Source organism: Cottoperca gobio, chromosome 2, assembly GCF_900634415.1.
Source record: "Cottoperca gobio chromosome 2, fCotGob3.1, whole genome shotgun sequence".
Lineage (NCBI taxonomy): Eukaryota > Metazoa > Chordata > Actinopteri > Perciformes > Bovichtidae > Cottoperca > Cottoperca gobio.
In genome coordinates this window covers 10579833-10596990 of record NC_041356.1, presented here as the reverse complement: position 1 = coordinate 10596990, position 17158 = coordinate 10579833, and the positions used below count along the sequence as shown (strand labels likewise).

At 43.9% G+C, this 17158-nt stretch overlaps 1 protein-coding gene across 1 annotated transcript in view; it reads right to left on the bottom strand.

Annotated features, from left to right (window-relative positions):
* Nucleotides 1-17158, bottom strand: part of LOC115018501 (nck-associated protein 5-like) — a 92882-nt gene that overhangs the window by 31653 nt on the left and 44071 nt on the right. Inside the window, 2 exon segments of the mRNA XM_029447486.1 lie at nucleotides 2269-2359; nucleotides 14271-14404. Coding sequence (XP_029303346.1) covers nucleotides 2269-2359; nucleotides 14271-14404 — 225 coding nt within the window.

The following is a 17158-nucleotide window of genomic DNA, read 5'->3' as shown; positions in this document are numbered from 1 at the left end:
GAAGCAGCGTAGCGTCTGCTTGACACCGTCTATATACAAGTCGTACCAAAGAGGGATTTTCTCTGCTAACCCTCTCAGACAAAGTGTTGAATAAAAAGAAAAGACGAGAGAAATAAAAGTCTTAATGCATTTTCTTCAGTTGAGTCATCGATAGAGAGATATGACACCGTGCACACGCACTACATCTCTCATTCGTAGCTGAGCTTCGACAGATAATTGTCGAAGCTGAAGATATATTGTTAATGTGGACGGCACTAATGCGGCTCATCTTTTATATATCCAAACGCAGCACCGAACAAGATGCTTCTCTCTCTTAATAGGAATTGGAAATAATGTCCTTCAGAGAGCTTTGTTTCCAGCCTGATCCAATCTCCTCTAAACATATATTAGGTTTTCAATCTTGCTTGATTCCATCAGACAATTGAGTTTGAGGCAATTCTTTAAAGTCACGGTTTTAAGTTTCCTTTTGTTTGCCGGGGGCTGTCCTGTGAAGCCTGTCGTTTACTTTGAGAGACTACTCATCAGGCGGTGTTACAGGCCTCGGTAATAATCTCCACAGAGAGAGTGTGGAGCGGGAGAGGGGGAGGAACCCTTGTCCCTCACACTGCCCTTTCAAGTTATTGAGTTTGTCTGCTGAACATACAGAATTCCGGCTGCAGCAGGAGCACATCGCTGCGGAGGAGAGGAGGGTGTTGAGTTATACAGCTCCTGGGAAAACCTTAATAACTCCTGGTTTATTCTCTCTGACTGATGAACAAAGCATGTCCGAGTACAGAACAGCAAATACTGTGCATCAGTGTGGGAAATTATCTTTTTAAATACTGTAATTAAGAAAAAAGAATCTTCTTTTACACAAAAAGAAGATTTATCCATGCTAGTAACATCAGCATGCTCACAATGACAAACCCGAACCCTAACCCTAACCCTAATCCTAACCCTAACCCTTAACCCGCTGATACTGCGCTTATTAGCTCTGAGCAAAGTACAGATGAGGCTGATTGTAATATCATTACTTCTGCAGAAATGTGGTCATAATGCAGAGGCCGACATCCCGAGAGCCGTGCTGCAGGAGTGGCAAAGAAATTAGCAAAGAGTTAATATTAGAGTGAAGGTTAATCGTTGATTAAAAAGCACTTTAGGAACATCGGCGTTACAATTACTGTTAGTGCAATTTATAATGGCTATAACACTTACAATGTAATCTATTATTAGATTTGATTATATTATAATCTGAGTCTGACGAACATCTCGTTCCAGAATTTGTTTTATATCATTGTACATTAAATATATTTGTCATTTTAAAGGCTAAACTATTCATTTATAAACCAAGAACACAGTTACAGTGCAGATTTAGAGATAATACTACCCTATAATACTGACATATTTACAGTCACACACTCCTATAAAGGGTTGCTCTGTACACACACACACAGTATTTGCATGTTGACATATTGTATTCACGTCACATATATTTCAGACCGCGCTGTCGAGTCATATTTTCATTTTAAAGCTTTTGCACCTCCGGGCAATTTACAGACACATCAGTCTTTGATCAAAGCTGCTAATCCCATGTTTCACCGTGCTGCCGTTTAATCTTATAGTGCTCGTTTGTTATTCTGCACACTTCTATTTGCGCTCATCATTCAAAGATTTCCTGCATCCATTTCCCTCTTTTACTCAAAGTGATGAGCACATGTTTTATAAACACAAAGACACTTTTTGCTGCTGCTTTATGGACACTAGGAATCATATGCTTTGTGTGACATAGAAGAAAGGTGTGTGTGGTGCTGGATGAATTCTTAAAGAGGCATTTGCAGGTCGACAAATTAATCATCACCCAGTTGGAATTGTTTTGCCATAGGTAAAGCTATGGCATGATAACATCACTGATGATAAACAGACTGAGGCAACGGCATTTCAGCACTGCAACGCCGTGTAAACATGTAGAGCTCAGAATTGTGAAGTGTGACCCTAAAGGTGACCCGTGTTTCAGAAATATGTGTATTCTTTCTGCTTCTCTGCTCACTCCCAGCAGCTATTTCTCTTATGTAACAGGGTCAGCGATCAAAGCACTCATCTCGGCTCAGTCTAGCTTTACTCAATACTGTCTGAGCTGAAGAACAGGAGGAGGGAGATACAAACAAAACATACCTATACATACTAAATGATTCTTGGCATCTCAGTCAGTAAATAAGAGAATGTGTGAACTCATAGGCTCCTTTAGACACTTTCATCAGCGCCGTCATTTCTCTTGATATTGCAATGTACCTTGTAAGCCTTCATGATGTCCACCGTGTCCACAGCAGTCTGCTCCACGACGCCCTGATTCTGCAGCAGCGAACGCACCGTGTCTTCCATCCTGCACACAGAACACGTGATCATAAGTAACGGACATTTCATTTGGTTTCACACAAGTCTCCAGATAATAAAAACGGAAGCTGTGGATTATCCTGAATAAGCGGGACAATGTTTCTTGTCAGACGTTGCCGTTTAGCCAGCAGCGGTTATAAGCAGCGATATTAAGGTCCAAACGCGGCTCGTTTTTAATATCAGCTGCATAACAGCCAGTGTGAACCTGCAGGAGGACCTCAGGGTTGCATCAGGTTATAATGTCTGAAACGAGCTGATGCCAGAAGCCCCTTCGCTGCTTCAAAGTCAAGGTACCAGTACAAACATCCACAATGGGATCTATTGCACACAAAGTGATAATGAAAAAAGAATGGGACTCAGTGCCAGAGAAACAAGATGGATGATTCTTTTTTTTTTTAGGATTGAATCCCAATTCCTGCTCCGTTCCTGAACCTTTTGTTCAAATCACTATATTGAGTTCAAAATGTGCCAAACCGAGCACTTACTGACTTATTGTGTGTGATTTTGTAGGCGTGTCTGTGCACGGCCGCATGTGTGTCTGCTGATGGCTAGAATTAAGTGCAATCACAGCAGCAAACACCGAGCGGGTGACCTTGACCTTCAAGTCGTGCTCTGCTCAAAACAATCTGAGCTTCTATTTTGTGCCGCTAACTCTGCAAGCTGCATGCAAAACAGGCGGCGGCAGTGCATGTGAAATATGCTTCGGCCTATTTCCATTTGAATAAGCGCCACATGCCATCTTTATCCCTGGAGCGGAGTGAACTTTAACCCCGTGCATTCACTTTCTGATTCTGTAAAAAAAAGACTACCACAGCTCCAGATAAGCTACATAAGTGGGTTTTGGACACAGCTGGGATCATGTAAACGTAAATGATCAGATACAAGTGACATTCAGGAGCACCAGAGGATGGGGAGCGACAGCCAGGCATGTGACAAAAGAAGGCTGGCGGTCAGGTGGGAATCATCTGAGTTTCAATAGATACCACTCTTGTGTCTGGCATTTATATATGCAGCTGTGGTCAGCAGCTGGTTAGCTTAGCTTAGCATAAAGACTACAAACAGATGGAAACAGCTAGCCTGGCTACATACAAAGGTAACACAACCTGTCGACTAGCACCTTCAAAGCCCACAAGATTTTTTAATTTGCAGGAATTTATTTAACTTATTTTAGTATTTATATTTAGTATTTTAGTTTAACTTTTATGGTGCTTGAAGAGGGGAGAGAAGAGCTTTATTTACAGTATAATACATTATAAGTAATAGTGTAGCTGCAAGAAAACATAGTTGATTCCCGACAATTGAGAATGAGCACAGGCAGGCAGGGCAGGGGAGGACGGCGCTAGCCGTGCCATCTGTCCAGGCTGAGCTATAAAGCCGGCTGTAATCAGGCAGCTAGCTGCTGACTGAACAGCCGAAGAGGCAGGCAGGCAGAGCTGGTGGCAGATTGCTCTAGTTCCTGCTTTAAATGCTGGCCTTAATCAGCACAACCTATAGAGCAAAGAGGACTTGACACGGGCAGCTTTAAAGTCCGTAGACGCTGACATGGGGTCATTGACTAGCCCACAGGCATGAGCAGCATGGCAAGTAGGGCTAGCTCTTGGACTGAGGGGATTTGGGGAGGTGACCACCGACAGATTTAGCCACAGTGTGCCGCGTCTCTTGTATATTACGATGACATTCAGGTCACAGACGTGAGCATCTTCTTTTCTGAAGGATAAATCCCTGGTGATCTTGCAGAAACCCAGAAGTTGTTTGAAAGTCCTCACCTCTGGTTACCGCAGGTATTTCCAGAGAGCTCGAATGCTCTTCTGTCCATTTAGTTAAAAAGCATATTCCACTTTCTACGGCACAATAAAATAGATTTGTATTCATTTCCCAGATTCTTTAAAAGTTTGTAGCCTTAAGGTGACAGATCTCTTGAGTTGTTAGTTAGCTGCGGGACACATGAGATGCACAGACTACTGCAGATAAAGCTGTTGTACAAGACACATTTGTAATGATTCATTGTTGCTCTCTCTTTCAGAGGAATTGTTTTTAAAAGTCACATATTGCTCTGAATTGGTCAACTATCAATCGGTAACTAGTTGGCAGCAGAGCGGTGTCAGATGCATGCAGGATACATATGTAAATGTGGGACTTTTAAAATAAAACCTGAAATGAGAAATAGTGGAAATATCATTAGGCAAGCCAACAGATGGGAGTCAAAATTATTCTAATGCAGCATGAATGAATACATGTGCCAAATGAGCCAGGGAAGCAATTAATGCAAAATCAAATGAATGATATCTGCTTTTATAGGTGATGTGGTCACACACACACACACACTCACACTCACAGCCAGAGCTGCATAACTTCCAGACAAACTTCCCAGCATGACCTTGATGACCAAATACAGAGTTACACTTTGATGCCTCGGCCTGTTTGCTTCCTCATGTTGTGGCTGGAGGAGCAGGGAAAGGGGGGGGGGGGCTGGATGTGGTGCTGTTTTGAGTGGTCTGTGGGATTCATGCGCACCTGAAAGAGACCCTTTGTGGTTCTAAACCGACCCGCGGAGCTCGAGAGCTGCCTCGCTTTCCATACTTCCATTTCAAAGTCACGTGAAGCACAGATGTGGGGCATCGCACTGGACAGACACTGCTTTTGACGGCAGAGACAAACACTGAAAGACTTTGAAGTGTAGTACTGAAGGAATGGAGATACGTAGTGTGGACAGAGAGACGAGGTCCACTTGGGAGAAAGATTTATTCTATTCTGGGTGAAAAAAGCTCTTCTTCACTCTCTGCTCTGTAAGTATGTTTCATACCTGCAGCCATGAGGAGGATCTCTTCAAGCTGTTCTCAACAACACTCCAAATATAATGTGTGTAGCTCTGCGGTGACGTGAAACACAGGATTCTGCCTGAACTTCTCGTTATCGTCTCATTTTCCTTGGCAACTCGTGCAAAGCAGCAACACAAATAAGAATGCTTTGGACAGTTGCCTCGCGATGTTGCACTGATTACTAATAGCAACAAAGCACGAATAACGCTTTGTAACTAAACTTATTTTCAAAGCACAAAGAGAGAGATTGAGAGAGCCAATTATGAAGTGATTCCAAAACAATCAAAAAAGGGACATTTGAATAATGAAATCCAAGCAATAAATCCTTCTAAGTAAGTGTCCAGCAAAAACATCCCATAAAATAAACAGTGTAATTTGTCATTACTGTAAATTCAGCCTTCCAAACGTTATTTGTATGTGTGAGAGAGAGAGAGAGAGAGAGAGAGAGAGAGAGAGAGAGAGAGAGAGAGAGAGAGAGAGAGAGAGAGAGAGAGAGAGAGAGAGAGAGAGAGAGAGACTGCTAAATGCCTTTGATGGATGGACTATAACTCTCAGATGACAGAGCATTACTTTACATAAAAACATAGTCATGCTCAGTGTGATTAATCTCAAAGGGCTTGCCAACGACCTATCGAAAACATCATTCACAGAAGGAGAGAGGGAGCAAGGGCGAGTGTGTGTGTGTGTGTGTGTGTGTGTGTGTGTGTGTGTGTGTGTGTGTGTGTGTGTGTGTGTGTGTGTTTTGAAGGGGCGTATGTGGAGACGAAAGCAAATTCTGACTCCCCTGACCCTCGCGCCGCACAGGCTGAATTTCAAACTTGCCGTTCGTCAGCAGTCCAGGAAATACAATTAAGGGTCCAATCAATTTTCAGCCTGAGGTCCGACACTTTGATGCGACAGCGAGCCGCAGAGGTGAACAACTTGATGCATCATCAGAACGCACCGGGACAATTCACGCTGACAAACTGCAGTTAACATGTGAAAAGCTTTCCGCTCTTCTTCTTTACTGTTTAGCTGTCAAAGGTCACAATGACGTCAAGATTTTCAAAAGAAGTAGCATTTCATTCAAAACTATTCTATTCATTGAATCTGTAGTGGCTTTACACAGCTCTACCCCTTCAATGACAAATTCCTTCAGACACCTGAACACGATCAAACGACTCCACACCTCTCTCAAAAGCTGACGATCTAAGCTCAAAGCTTACCCCTTCTTGAGTTTCTCTCCATCTTTGGCACCACTGTTTTTACGGAAAAAAGCCAGAAACACTGTGTAAATGTCCCTTAGCTCCATTTGAAGAGACATCCGAACGCTCACCCAGCACTGCGCTCTCACAGCTCTAAAAAGAGACCTCGACACTAGTGCTGAAAAGTAGGTCTCTGGCTTAAAATAGGCCATGCAGTCATCATATAAGCTTCAGCGCTTTTCACTCAATCGACAGACAGCATGGTTTGTCCCGTGGCCGTGTGACCGAGTCAGCCTGACAGCGGATCTCCTGTTCTTATGTTCTACTTGCCGTGTCTCCAGTGTGTCATTATCCGACAGTGGCTCTGTCCAAAGACAGTGATCTGGCAGGCAAAGACTTTCCCATATGTCCCACGTTAAGCCCCCTCCGAAGGAGAAGGGCCCACGCTGGGAGGCAAGCAGGCCGGTAGTCTTGGATCAGACAAGGACTCGGGGATGGACTTGCAGGGATGAAGCACGACTAAGGACAGGGATCCCCCTGTTTGTCAGCCAGTATGTGTGTATACGTGTGTGTTCCTGCAGCCGTGTGGTTATTCATTGGTGATTAAGAGGCTTTGGCTTCACTAAAATCAACACTTTCCGTGCAGGAACAGCTTACACGGAGGCTGCATGCCAGGACACTCGTCGCATTATCAGAGATTTCGGCATGCAGTCTTCCGTTCTTCTCTCCAAATGTGACGCTTTTAATAATGCGGTCTTTAGATCCTCGCTTGCTTATTTTGGTCATCGCTCTCCTGCCATCCTCGCATGTTTCGCAGCTCGGACCAAGCGGGAGTGGCTGCCAGCATTCCTTGGCAGCAGCTTGTTAGCTACATTGTGTCCGTTCCCTTTTATCACAGGAAACTTAGAAGAAGAGACTTGATACTCCAGATAGAAATAGCATCATACAATCCATGCTAACTCGGTAAAGGTTCCACTTGACATTGGTTTAAACATTATTCAGATCAGAGTTAAAGAATTAGATGAACAGACACAAACCTCTTCACCTTAACGAAAGAGAAGCTTCAAAGTGCCAAATGATGGAAAGTACCACAGATCAGTGGAGATGCTTCATCTTTTCTCCGTCTGTCTCTGGTCACACTCTCACTTTATCAGCGCTGTCAGAGGCTCAGGTTGGCTGAGACCCTCTAATCAGATTTGACCAGGGAACAATTGGAAAATCTTTAAGCTGCTGAAATGATAGGGAGAACAATCACCTGGTTGTGCGGCTGAATCGAGGCCATTGGGGGCCCTACACAATCGCCTTATCTGACCTCACCAAGACCCTACGAAACTGTCCGTTTTGGCACAGGAATATTCCATTCTTCTTCTCACACTCCTTCAAAACAAATCGCTTATATATGCCCACCGGGCGATTGCCTAGCTTAGGCCGACGCTAAGTCACTGTTATCCTCTTAGAGCTGTTGTGCAGAAAACATGCAAAATGACCCTTATCTTGGACGTGACCTAAATGAAGAGAGCAAAGTCCCGGTAACTAAACTGGACGCTTTTGGTTAAGGTTTGGCCCAGTTAAGAGCCTTGAGCACAGTTGAGAGCTGTAAAAGTCATGCGCATCAGTCATGCATGTTACAGCGGGGTAGCATTACAAAGGTCCTCGCCCTCATGACCGCTGACTCTCGTCAGCAACCTTTAACCTTGTCAACAAGACACACATGCCCCAGAAAGAGATCAAGAGGCCAAAACATTTAGTATTTCCTGACAGTCATATTTCATTCCAATATTTGTTGACCAAGAAAGAAGACTCGTTATTTTAACACATGATGCCAATTTAACACAAGAGGCTTTATCAAAACACACTAACAATTAAATTAATCGCATAATTAACTGTTTATTGGCTTCTTTTATACTAAAGACCATTTAGTTTTGAAATGCAAATTAAAAAAATGCTTTGAAAACAGGAAAACTATCTCCATTGACTTCTTAAAATGTGCAGCGCCAACTGGGTGCAATTGAGGAAAAGTCTGTAAAGAGCGTAAATTAAAAGAGACATATGGAGGAACCAGATTTAGGTTGCTCCTCGTTTATCCCTCCAGCAGTCCCACTACATTTGGAAGGATTTAGAGTGCAAATTCATGATGGCCGTCCCACATGTTCACCTCTGGCCAGAGGAAGCATTTAGCAATGAGGAAGCCATTGGTCCTCAAGATTATCTCGCTAGAGCCTTCGCTTGTATCTCCCCAATGGGTTACAGGCTTACGAGTTCCACATGTGAGACAGAGACAGAGACTGAGACCGAGGAAGACATCCCAGTGGGAAACCTTAGTCACAACGACAGCATGAGGTCCATTACTTAAACCAGGAGGCAGGAAGATGGAGTAGGCGGTGTTCAAGATGGAACTGGATTAATTCTTCTCTGAAGTCATTTTTAAGCACATGTGGCAAGAAGTCTCAGAGGCAGGTAGGTGAACTGACCCTTTAAAGATGTATGTGATGCACAGATACACTAATTACCTTATAAAACATGATACATAGAGCATAATACCAGCCTCTGTGTATATGTGTCAACCATAGCAGCTGCCCAACAACCAAATCTATACTGAAACCATGAGGTCAGTTTGAATTACATGCCGTTTGGCTTGAGGCTACAATCTGCAAACACCAGCTTCAAAAGCCAGAGAGAACAGGCCAGCTATCATGATGTGAGCATGGATGCCCTACTTGCACAAAAAGCTTGTAATCTGACCTCTTTCAGCATGCCTATAAACATCATAACCAGCATGTTTAATCCAAGGCGGAAGTTAGTGGGGAGGAGTGTGTGTATACAAGTGTTTGTGATTGTCTGACATAGTTACAAGCAAGTAATAGCTTGCACTTTGACCCACAAACCCAGCGTGGTGGTGCCCAGTAAGTGAACAGACTTTGCTCTCTTTTAATAAATAAAAAAGAAGGAAGATTGTTACCACAGCTTTCTTGTGGGCTGGTCATTCAGAACAACCCAAATCAAGTTCAATCAGACAAATCAAATATTGCACTTAAAGAGAGGGGCTGAAATGGACCAATAAATCCTTTAAATATGAGGTGCTCCCAAAATAGTCCAGACACCTATTATCTATTTAACAGCCCTCGTTCCCATTGGGCAGGAGTAAGGAAGTAACTTCAAAAGACTGACCCCCCTCCATCCTGTTAATGACCCCAGATGTGTCGTCTTGAACAGGGGCCTGATTCATCCGGCTAAATCCTGCAGCCGCCAAAGGCATGCAGGGGGGCCATTTCGAATGCGCCAAATTAAATCACTTGGTCCAGGCATGGCTGCATGTTTGGATGATTGGAAGAGAGGGCATTGATCTGCAAAAAGAGTGCAATCACTCAGCTCCCTCTCAGAGCGTTTTTTTCGCTGGTCCAGCTGTGCAGTCCAGAGCAGTGCAGTGGTAATGAGAGTAGCACATGAATGCATACAGCACACACACACACACACACACACACAGACACACACACACACACACACACACACACACACACACACACACACACACACAGTTCTGAAACTTTACTCTGCGGACCGTGGAGGGATCTTAACCTGAGCGTGACTGTCCAAACAACACATTCTGACTGCCATTCTTGCCTATTTACATCATCGGTGTACGACACACACACACACACACACATTGCATCCACACATGTTCTCACACACTGAGTAATGTGCAGAAAGAATACGCTGCTGAGCCGTAAATCTGCAGGCACCAGTCATCGTCTGCTGTTGTTGTTAGTCTAGCCGTAAGTCTCCCATATCCTGCCACGAAGAGGGCCCTTCAAGACGGCAATGATTCAAAGTCAAGTGGACCAGGTCGGCTGTAAACGCCCAGGGTTTACTGATGAGCCGCATGTGTTCTGGGTGACAATGATCCGACAGCCGACCACAATGAAGTCAAGAGGAATTTATTTACAAACTACTTTTAGGTAACTGGTTTACCTCGAATGCCTTAAAGAGAACAAAAGTGACAAAAACACAAGACACATAAATCCAAATAAGCAAGCAGCACAAACGTCAAGATATCGAACCTGCGCTTCTGTGTATGGTGTTGTGAGCAGACTTATGAGCAGCAGGCAACAAAAGGCCTCTCCTTTTCCCTTTCGAGAAGTGTCTAATCTCCATAACAGGCAGAGGAGCGACGACAATAAAGTCTTTAAGAGGATAAGTATGGTAAGCAAAGCAAAACGCAGTGGACTGAAACAACTTGCCTTAAGAAGTTGCCCCAAGTTCTGTTCATAGAGGAACTGCTGTTCTGCTCATTACCTGAAAACTGCCTCCCTCATCTTCAGGCCACGTAGGACCCCCAGTGGCCCCCATGTTCCTGTCTGCTCACCGGTCATCCTGTCTGAGTGTGGCAACACAGGAAGGGGAGGGGACGTGGACAAGGCCTCAGAGTGTCCTTGCTCGATGGATTATATTTCCCTCTTTACAATTCATTTCGTTTTCTCTTCTCATTTGTTGAAGGACAAGAATTTAAGTGTGGCTCCCAGTCGTGTCTCCATCTTGTCTCACCTCCATTCCTCTCTGTCCTGCCCTGACTCCTAAATGTCTTGCCCATATGGAGTTGTGGGAGGGCCAGGGTGGGCTGAGGAGGCTGCTGGGTTGGAGTCTCCCACTAATCTGTTGGGAGTTTAATGACGGCAGGCCATGCTAGTGAAGCCCTGGGGGGTTGACCCAAGTCAGGAGGGGCTGGGCATGTGACCCGCACCAGGCTAAGAGCCCAACTGGTTGGGGGAGGGTGTGTGGATATAAGCATGTGTGTGTACACCTATGTCTGGAGCTAAATGGCCAGTCACTTGAGGAATGCAAACTTTCTGATCTCAGCCATGAAAACACACGAAGATTTTACTTTTTAGTGGATGAAAGTATTTAAAAAGCAAGTTGTACAGTTTTGGTGATTCCTGCTTTACATCGAACCCCTACCAGAAAAAGTGTAAGTGTTACAGGGACGTACGGAGACACACTCCCACACACACACACACAGTAAGAAGCTGAGATTCCCCAGAGTTCAACTGTCTGATCTTTTTCTTTTTGTCGTGGATCTGCCTGTTTGTTCATGTGTGTGTTTCTGTGTGTGATACATGAAAGTCTAACAAGCAGCTCATTACCTTGTGTGTGTTATCATCACAGAACACCTCTGTGAGTAAAGGCATTTAGTTAAATGCAATGGATCCTATTTTTGGCAATGTTTGAAAGATCCATTTAACGCACTTATTTGCATAGTGTTTGATATCTGTGGCTGGCTTTCATCATTGGAGTTGATACGCCTTTTACTGGACTGACTTCACTTCCATCCAAAGCACAGCCTCAATTAATTAGCAATACGCAAATCAATTGTTGCCTGAGGTCAAACAGATTCCAATCTATTTAGAAGATTGGACGTCCCCTTAACATGATTTCTGGGTGTTATCTCGAAAGACATATTGATGAACTGGGGTTTCTTTTCTCTTAATGCGCAACAAATGATATGGAAGTAGGTCTCGCTGAGCACAAGCGAATGCTGTCACTGTTGGTTAACACAAAGTGTGCACGCATATGAAGCAGTGCTTGTGTGTGTGATGTAGGGATGTGGGGCAAAGGTTCATGGGAAGACACTTGCTTGTAGCCCGGTGACCGAGTTTTCTGGCTTGTAAATCCCATCTGCCACCACGGCACAGAGTCACTGATTATTGGCTGCCATTAATCCACTGAAGGGCCAGGTACGCGTCAACACACTACACACACACACACACACACACACACACACACACACACACACACACACACACACACACACACACACACACACACACACACACACACACACACACACACACACACACACACACACACACACACACACACACACACACACACACACACACACACACACACACGTTGGCGGCATGTTGGCACGCTTGCTTGGTACACTCCTTCATTCACATTCAGATAAGCACTCAGCAATGCTTAAACAAAGATTAAGACTTGAAACTGAAATCCTGTTAGTGGAGGGTGTGAAGGTGGAGGGAGATATCTTTGTAACTTGTCGCAGGGAAGCTGCTGAACCTCACGCTCCCCCAGGAGTCACAAAAACACACGGAAATTACAACAATCCAGCATGATGACAATGAGCCACGTGACTGGACTGACAACAGCTGAGTGAGGTGGCGAGGTGGGGTGAACGTCCACCGTTAGATGAGTGCTTTTTAAGGATGGAATCTTTCTCTATATTGCAGAGCTACAGTCTCGCCAGCAGTCGCCTGGCATCCAATGAAAACCATCCATCTTGGGAACCCCTGCCATCCAAATGCATCTGTCTCCACGGGGACCTGTGCAGGACCCAATCAGGGATAAGCTTTATATATACCCATCTCATAGAACTGCAGTCTGCAAGACATGGACTCTCATATTGCTGCTCCCCTATCTACTAATTCACCACTACAGGACAGCCGCCCTCTTTTAAGAGTCTTACCCGAGGAGGGAATGTACTCCACAAATATTATCACTATTTCCTGGCAAGGTGTGAGGGGAACACGCAGGTCAGCCAGCGAGATGCTTGTGTTTAACCACCAATTCTGCCCCGTAAAAACCATGGAGACGTGGACAGGTGCAGCTATGTTGGAAATACAAAATTGCTTGAGATTTATTTACCTACGACTGAACAGGAAGTAAACCATTTCAAAAGGTCATATTCTGTATTGACTGCTACTGAGTCAGCCAACAAAGAAGAATTGGGTGAAATGTCCTGACAAACTGCAGCTTAACGACCCTTAAGAGAGACTTAACCCCTGTGGAAAAAGCTTTAAAGTGTAAAAAGAGTTGCTTTTAGAAAAAGGAAGCTGAGCATAAGTGAGAAACACCACTTAGAGACATTTTAAATATATGATCAATCTTTAGAATGGCTCTTTAATATTGTATTCTTCCCCTGGCGGTGACTCTTCCCTCTTCTGCATTACAGCACTGGGACCATTAACATGTGCAGGACTTTCTGCACCAACGTAATGAGAAGATAAGCAGTTAATGTGAAATCCTCTGGACTCCTTTTACTCCTTTACGTAAGTAACGCACTGAATGCCTATCGCCTAATTAAGGCATCAACTCGGCTCCAACTCTTGATCTCACACCGTCACACCTCAGCGGCTGCGAGATGGAGGAACGGCTCCTGAATTAGAGGTCACTGAAGTTATGACAAGAGCATTGTTTGAGCACGTCACGCTTTAGAGGTTCTCCCTTTCAAAGAGAAAGTAATGCATCAAGCCATCTTTTGTTGATGACAAGGTCAAGTGACTAAATGAAAATTCACTGAAGTGCTCAGACAAAATGACAAGAACAAGGACAAGAACAGCGTATTGATTCTTAAGGTTATAAAGACAAAGTGCTGATTGCAGGAGATTGCTGCGGAAGGTCAATCACTTTTATCAAACAGAAATGGAAGTCTTAGAAACCTTTTGTTGTCGATTTGTCTGTTCCAAGCTCCACGTCTTTATTAAACCTACATTGTTTTGTATTCCTTGTGTTTTTATGCCTTTCTTTGCTATCTGAAATTAGAGAGGTGACAGGAAACACGGGGAGAGAGCGATGGGGTGACGTAGCTTTTATCGAGCTTCTTGCTCGTAATGTCCATCGTTATGAGTTATACCATGGCCTGAAAGGATTCTTGTACATTAAATACTTGTATAAGTAGAGTAATACACCTACACAAGGACACAGAGGGCTGGATCTTATCCTCAGCATATACATCATATTTAAAAAACACTTAGCAACAAGTCCGCTACTTCCATTGATTGTGGTCAAGAGTTATCCGTATACGCGTGGAACACGGGATTTAGATCTCACTGCAGTTGTTCAATAATGTCAAATACACTCTCTGCTTCTTAGACTCCTTTACCTGGAGAATTGCTGCTGCAGTGAAAACATCTGCGCCCGTCCCAGCTCCGACTCCTCTGTCACTTCCCGGAGACGCTTCTCGCTCTCCAGTCGCAGACGTCGCTCTTCCTCTAGCTCGTGGATCAGCTTCTCTCGCTGCGGACACAGAAACAAGAACAGTTATTGTCATACGTGCCATATGTATGGTCCCCTAAGTGTGAGTCCCTGAGTACTTGACAGCTAAGGGATGTTATGTTTCCTGTTGACGCTCCTGGGAAAAAGGTAAGTACGAAAGTGACAACAGAATTCCACATCATGATCGTCTAAAGTCCCCAAAAATCCTTCTTTTGTCCAATAATCCAACACATGCGCTCCTGGTTAGAAAATAATCAAATCCCCGTCGTTGTTCTCATTCTTCAGGGGCTGAAGGAACATAAGAGAATAAGGGCAGGATGACATTTAAGCTGCCAAATTGGCATTACTTCCATAGTTTGTTGTTACTTTGAAATGTTCTAATGAACCTCGCCTGGCTTCTGTTGCTATGACAGAAAGTTCACACTAAATGTCAAACAACATCGCCGAGTCGGGTCTCGCACAGCTCAATCTTTCTCGCCGCTCCTCATTTCATTTCAGTGCTGTGCTGCCACATGACGTGTGCATATTAACAGCAAGGTCCCGGAGCCTTCACAGCTTCCATAGTCATCCACGCACCAACGGTACGATGACTATGGGTAGCATACAAACTGAATTTTGAATTCAGAAGGTCGAGTTTATTAGTAATATGCAGGTAGAAGAGCTGAAGAGACAACACCATCATGCCTTTCATTCTGTTTTACTTTAAGTCCTCTAAGTGTGACGACTTGTTCTCTGAATCTTGGTTTGGTTTGAGTGAACCACATAATCCTCATGAGGAACTTGTCCAAGTCCGTGGAGCTTTCCACAGATCACAAACCCATATTTATCGGTCCTTTCTCACCAGAGACAATCCCAAAATGAAAGCTCTTTTTTCTGTTTTTAATTGGATTCTTTTCAGTCTGATGGCCACCCGCTCCCAAAAGAAAGAAACGTCCTCGCCTCAAACCCAACTTCAAAGACTGTGGCCCTGTGCCGGCACGCTCAGGAGAGGCATTACCAGTCCGGCAAAGTTGCTTGCAGCAAGGCTGAGGATTTCAGTCTCGCAGTATCCACTCGAAGCCTGGCGTCTTTCTGCCACTGACAATTCATGACAAAGCAATTGGCTCCATTTTCTTGGCTGAAGGTTTAAGTGATCAACCACCTGTCAAGCATGTTGTCAAGAAAATGCAAGATTGTAAAATAACTGGAAATAGTTTGGACGTGAAAGAGAGGAACTGGATTGGGAAAAGTTGCTTCTTTTGCAAACCAAAATGTAGTTATTGCTGAGCAAGAGATTTCAATTGTATGTGCACTTACACGAGAAAGTGTTAAGTAATTACACTTTTATTTTCTGGCTGTAAATGTAGAAGATTATCCTTTTATTTATATGTTTCCTGAAAGGCGATGATACGTCCGTAAGTACAAAGGGAGGCAATATAAATTAAATACATCTCTAAGTCTTCCTCTCAGTGTTAAGCACCGATCACCGTGTCATTATCCAGCGTGAGGCTCCAGAGATGCTGAACTGCTTCTCCCCACACACAAGCATTATGGGGACATCTAGTGGTGAGATAGGGACACTGATAAAGACAAAACATCCTCCAGATGAAGTTTGTCTTTTTCTCATGTGCAGCCATGATTTAAACTCCTCCATGAAAGCGTATCCGCAAAAAAAAAAAAATCTAAAAACAACAGGAAAGCCTGTAAAATACATAACATTTTTAGAAAATTGCCATTTTTACTGTGACCATACGGCCGTGAATGCAGCCAATGAATCACATTTCATTACAGTAGAATAGTCCTTGGCAAGAATTCTGTCACAAAAGCAGATTGTAACTGGGTGAATTGGTCGGGGAGAGAGAATATTAAACCCGAGTCACCATTAAAACCAGTTCTGGTCCTCACTGTGGCTATAAATTCATGGCTACTATGCGGAGCGGCTCTTTACACAACAGGGAGGCTCTGCCTGTCAGGAGTAATGGCGGTTGTAAATCCAGCCGTACAGAGGAATAAAGTAGTACATCCCCCTGCCAAGAGCTGGACCTATATATCTGGAATAAAACCAATGACTTTCTGGCTCTTCTTCACATTCTGTCTTTATGGAAAAATGGGGCAGGAGATGAAGACTTGTAAAGGATATAACTAATATTTACTTACATGGCAAGACTTCTCCCTGAAGCCACAATGTTTATATTGATAAATATATGCTAATTACAAGTGCATCCAGTAGTTTAGCTGATTTGTACCTCGATGCAAAGGAGCACAAAGGGCTTTTCTTCGCGGCACCACATGTATTAATGTGTACAGTATGGATTCTCACAAAAGCACGGTAGCTTTAGTCCTGATTTCTGTTGCCGACATGGCCTAACTAACGCCCCCAGCATAAACCAACGACCACTCTGTGTCTGCTGACAGAGTCGTGCCAACAACCTCAATAACAACACAGGATTTACGGTCTACGTTGCAGTAAAAAAGCCCTCTATTGCTTTTGTTCAATATATAATTTCAGCAATTTAACAAGGCCTAAAACCATTAAATCAAACATTACCATATCTTTATGTGGCCAGAAATCCCGAGCAATACATTACAGTTCTTCTCGGTTGAAATGTTTATTGTCTGCAGCAACTTCATGGCTTTTTTTCCTCTCGTGTGGTAAAGAGTATTCTAATTGAAAGCATATTCTTTAATAAGCCTTACAAAAAGGCAACACGCCTTCTGCAGTGCCCTGGGAAGATATCTCAAAGTCAACACCGAGATGGGATGCAATGAAAGCAGGCTCGGCAACTCTCTGTGAGA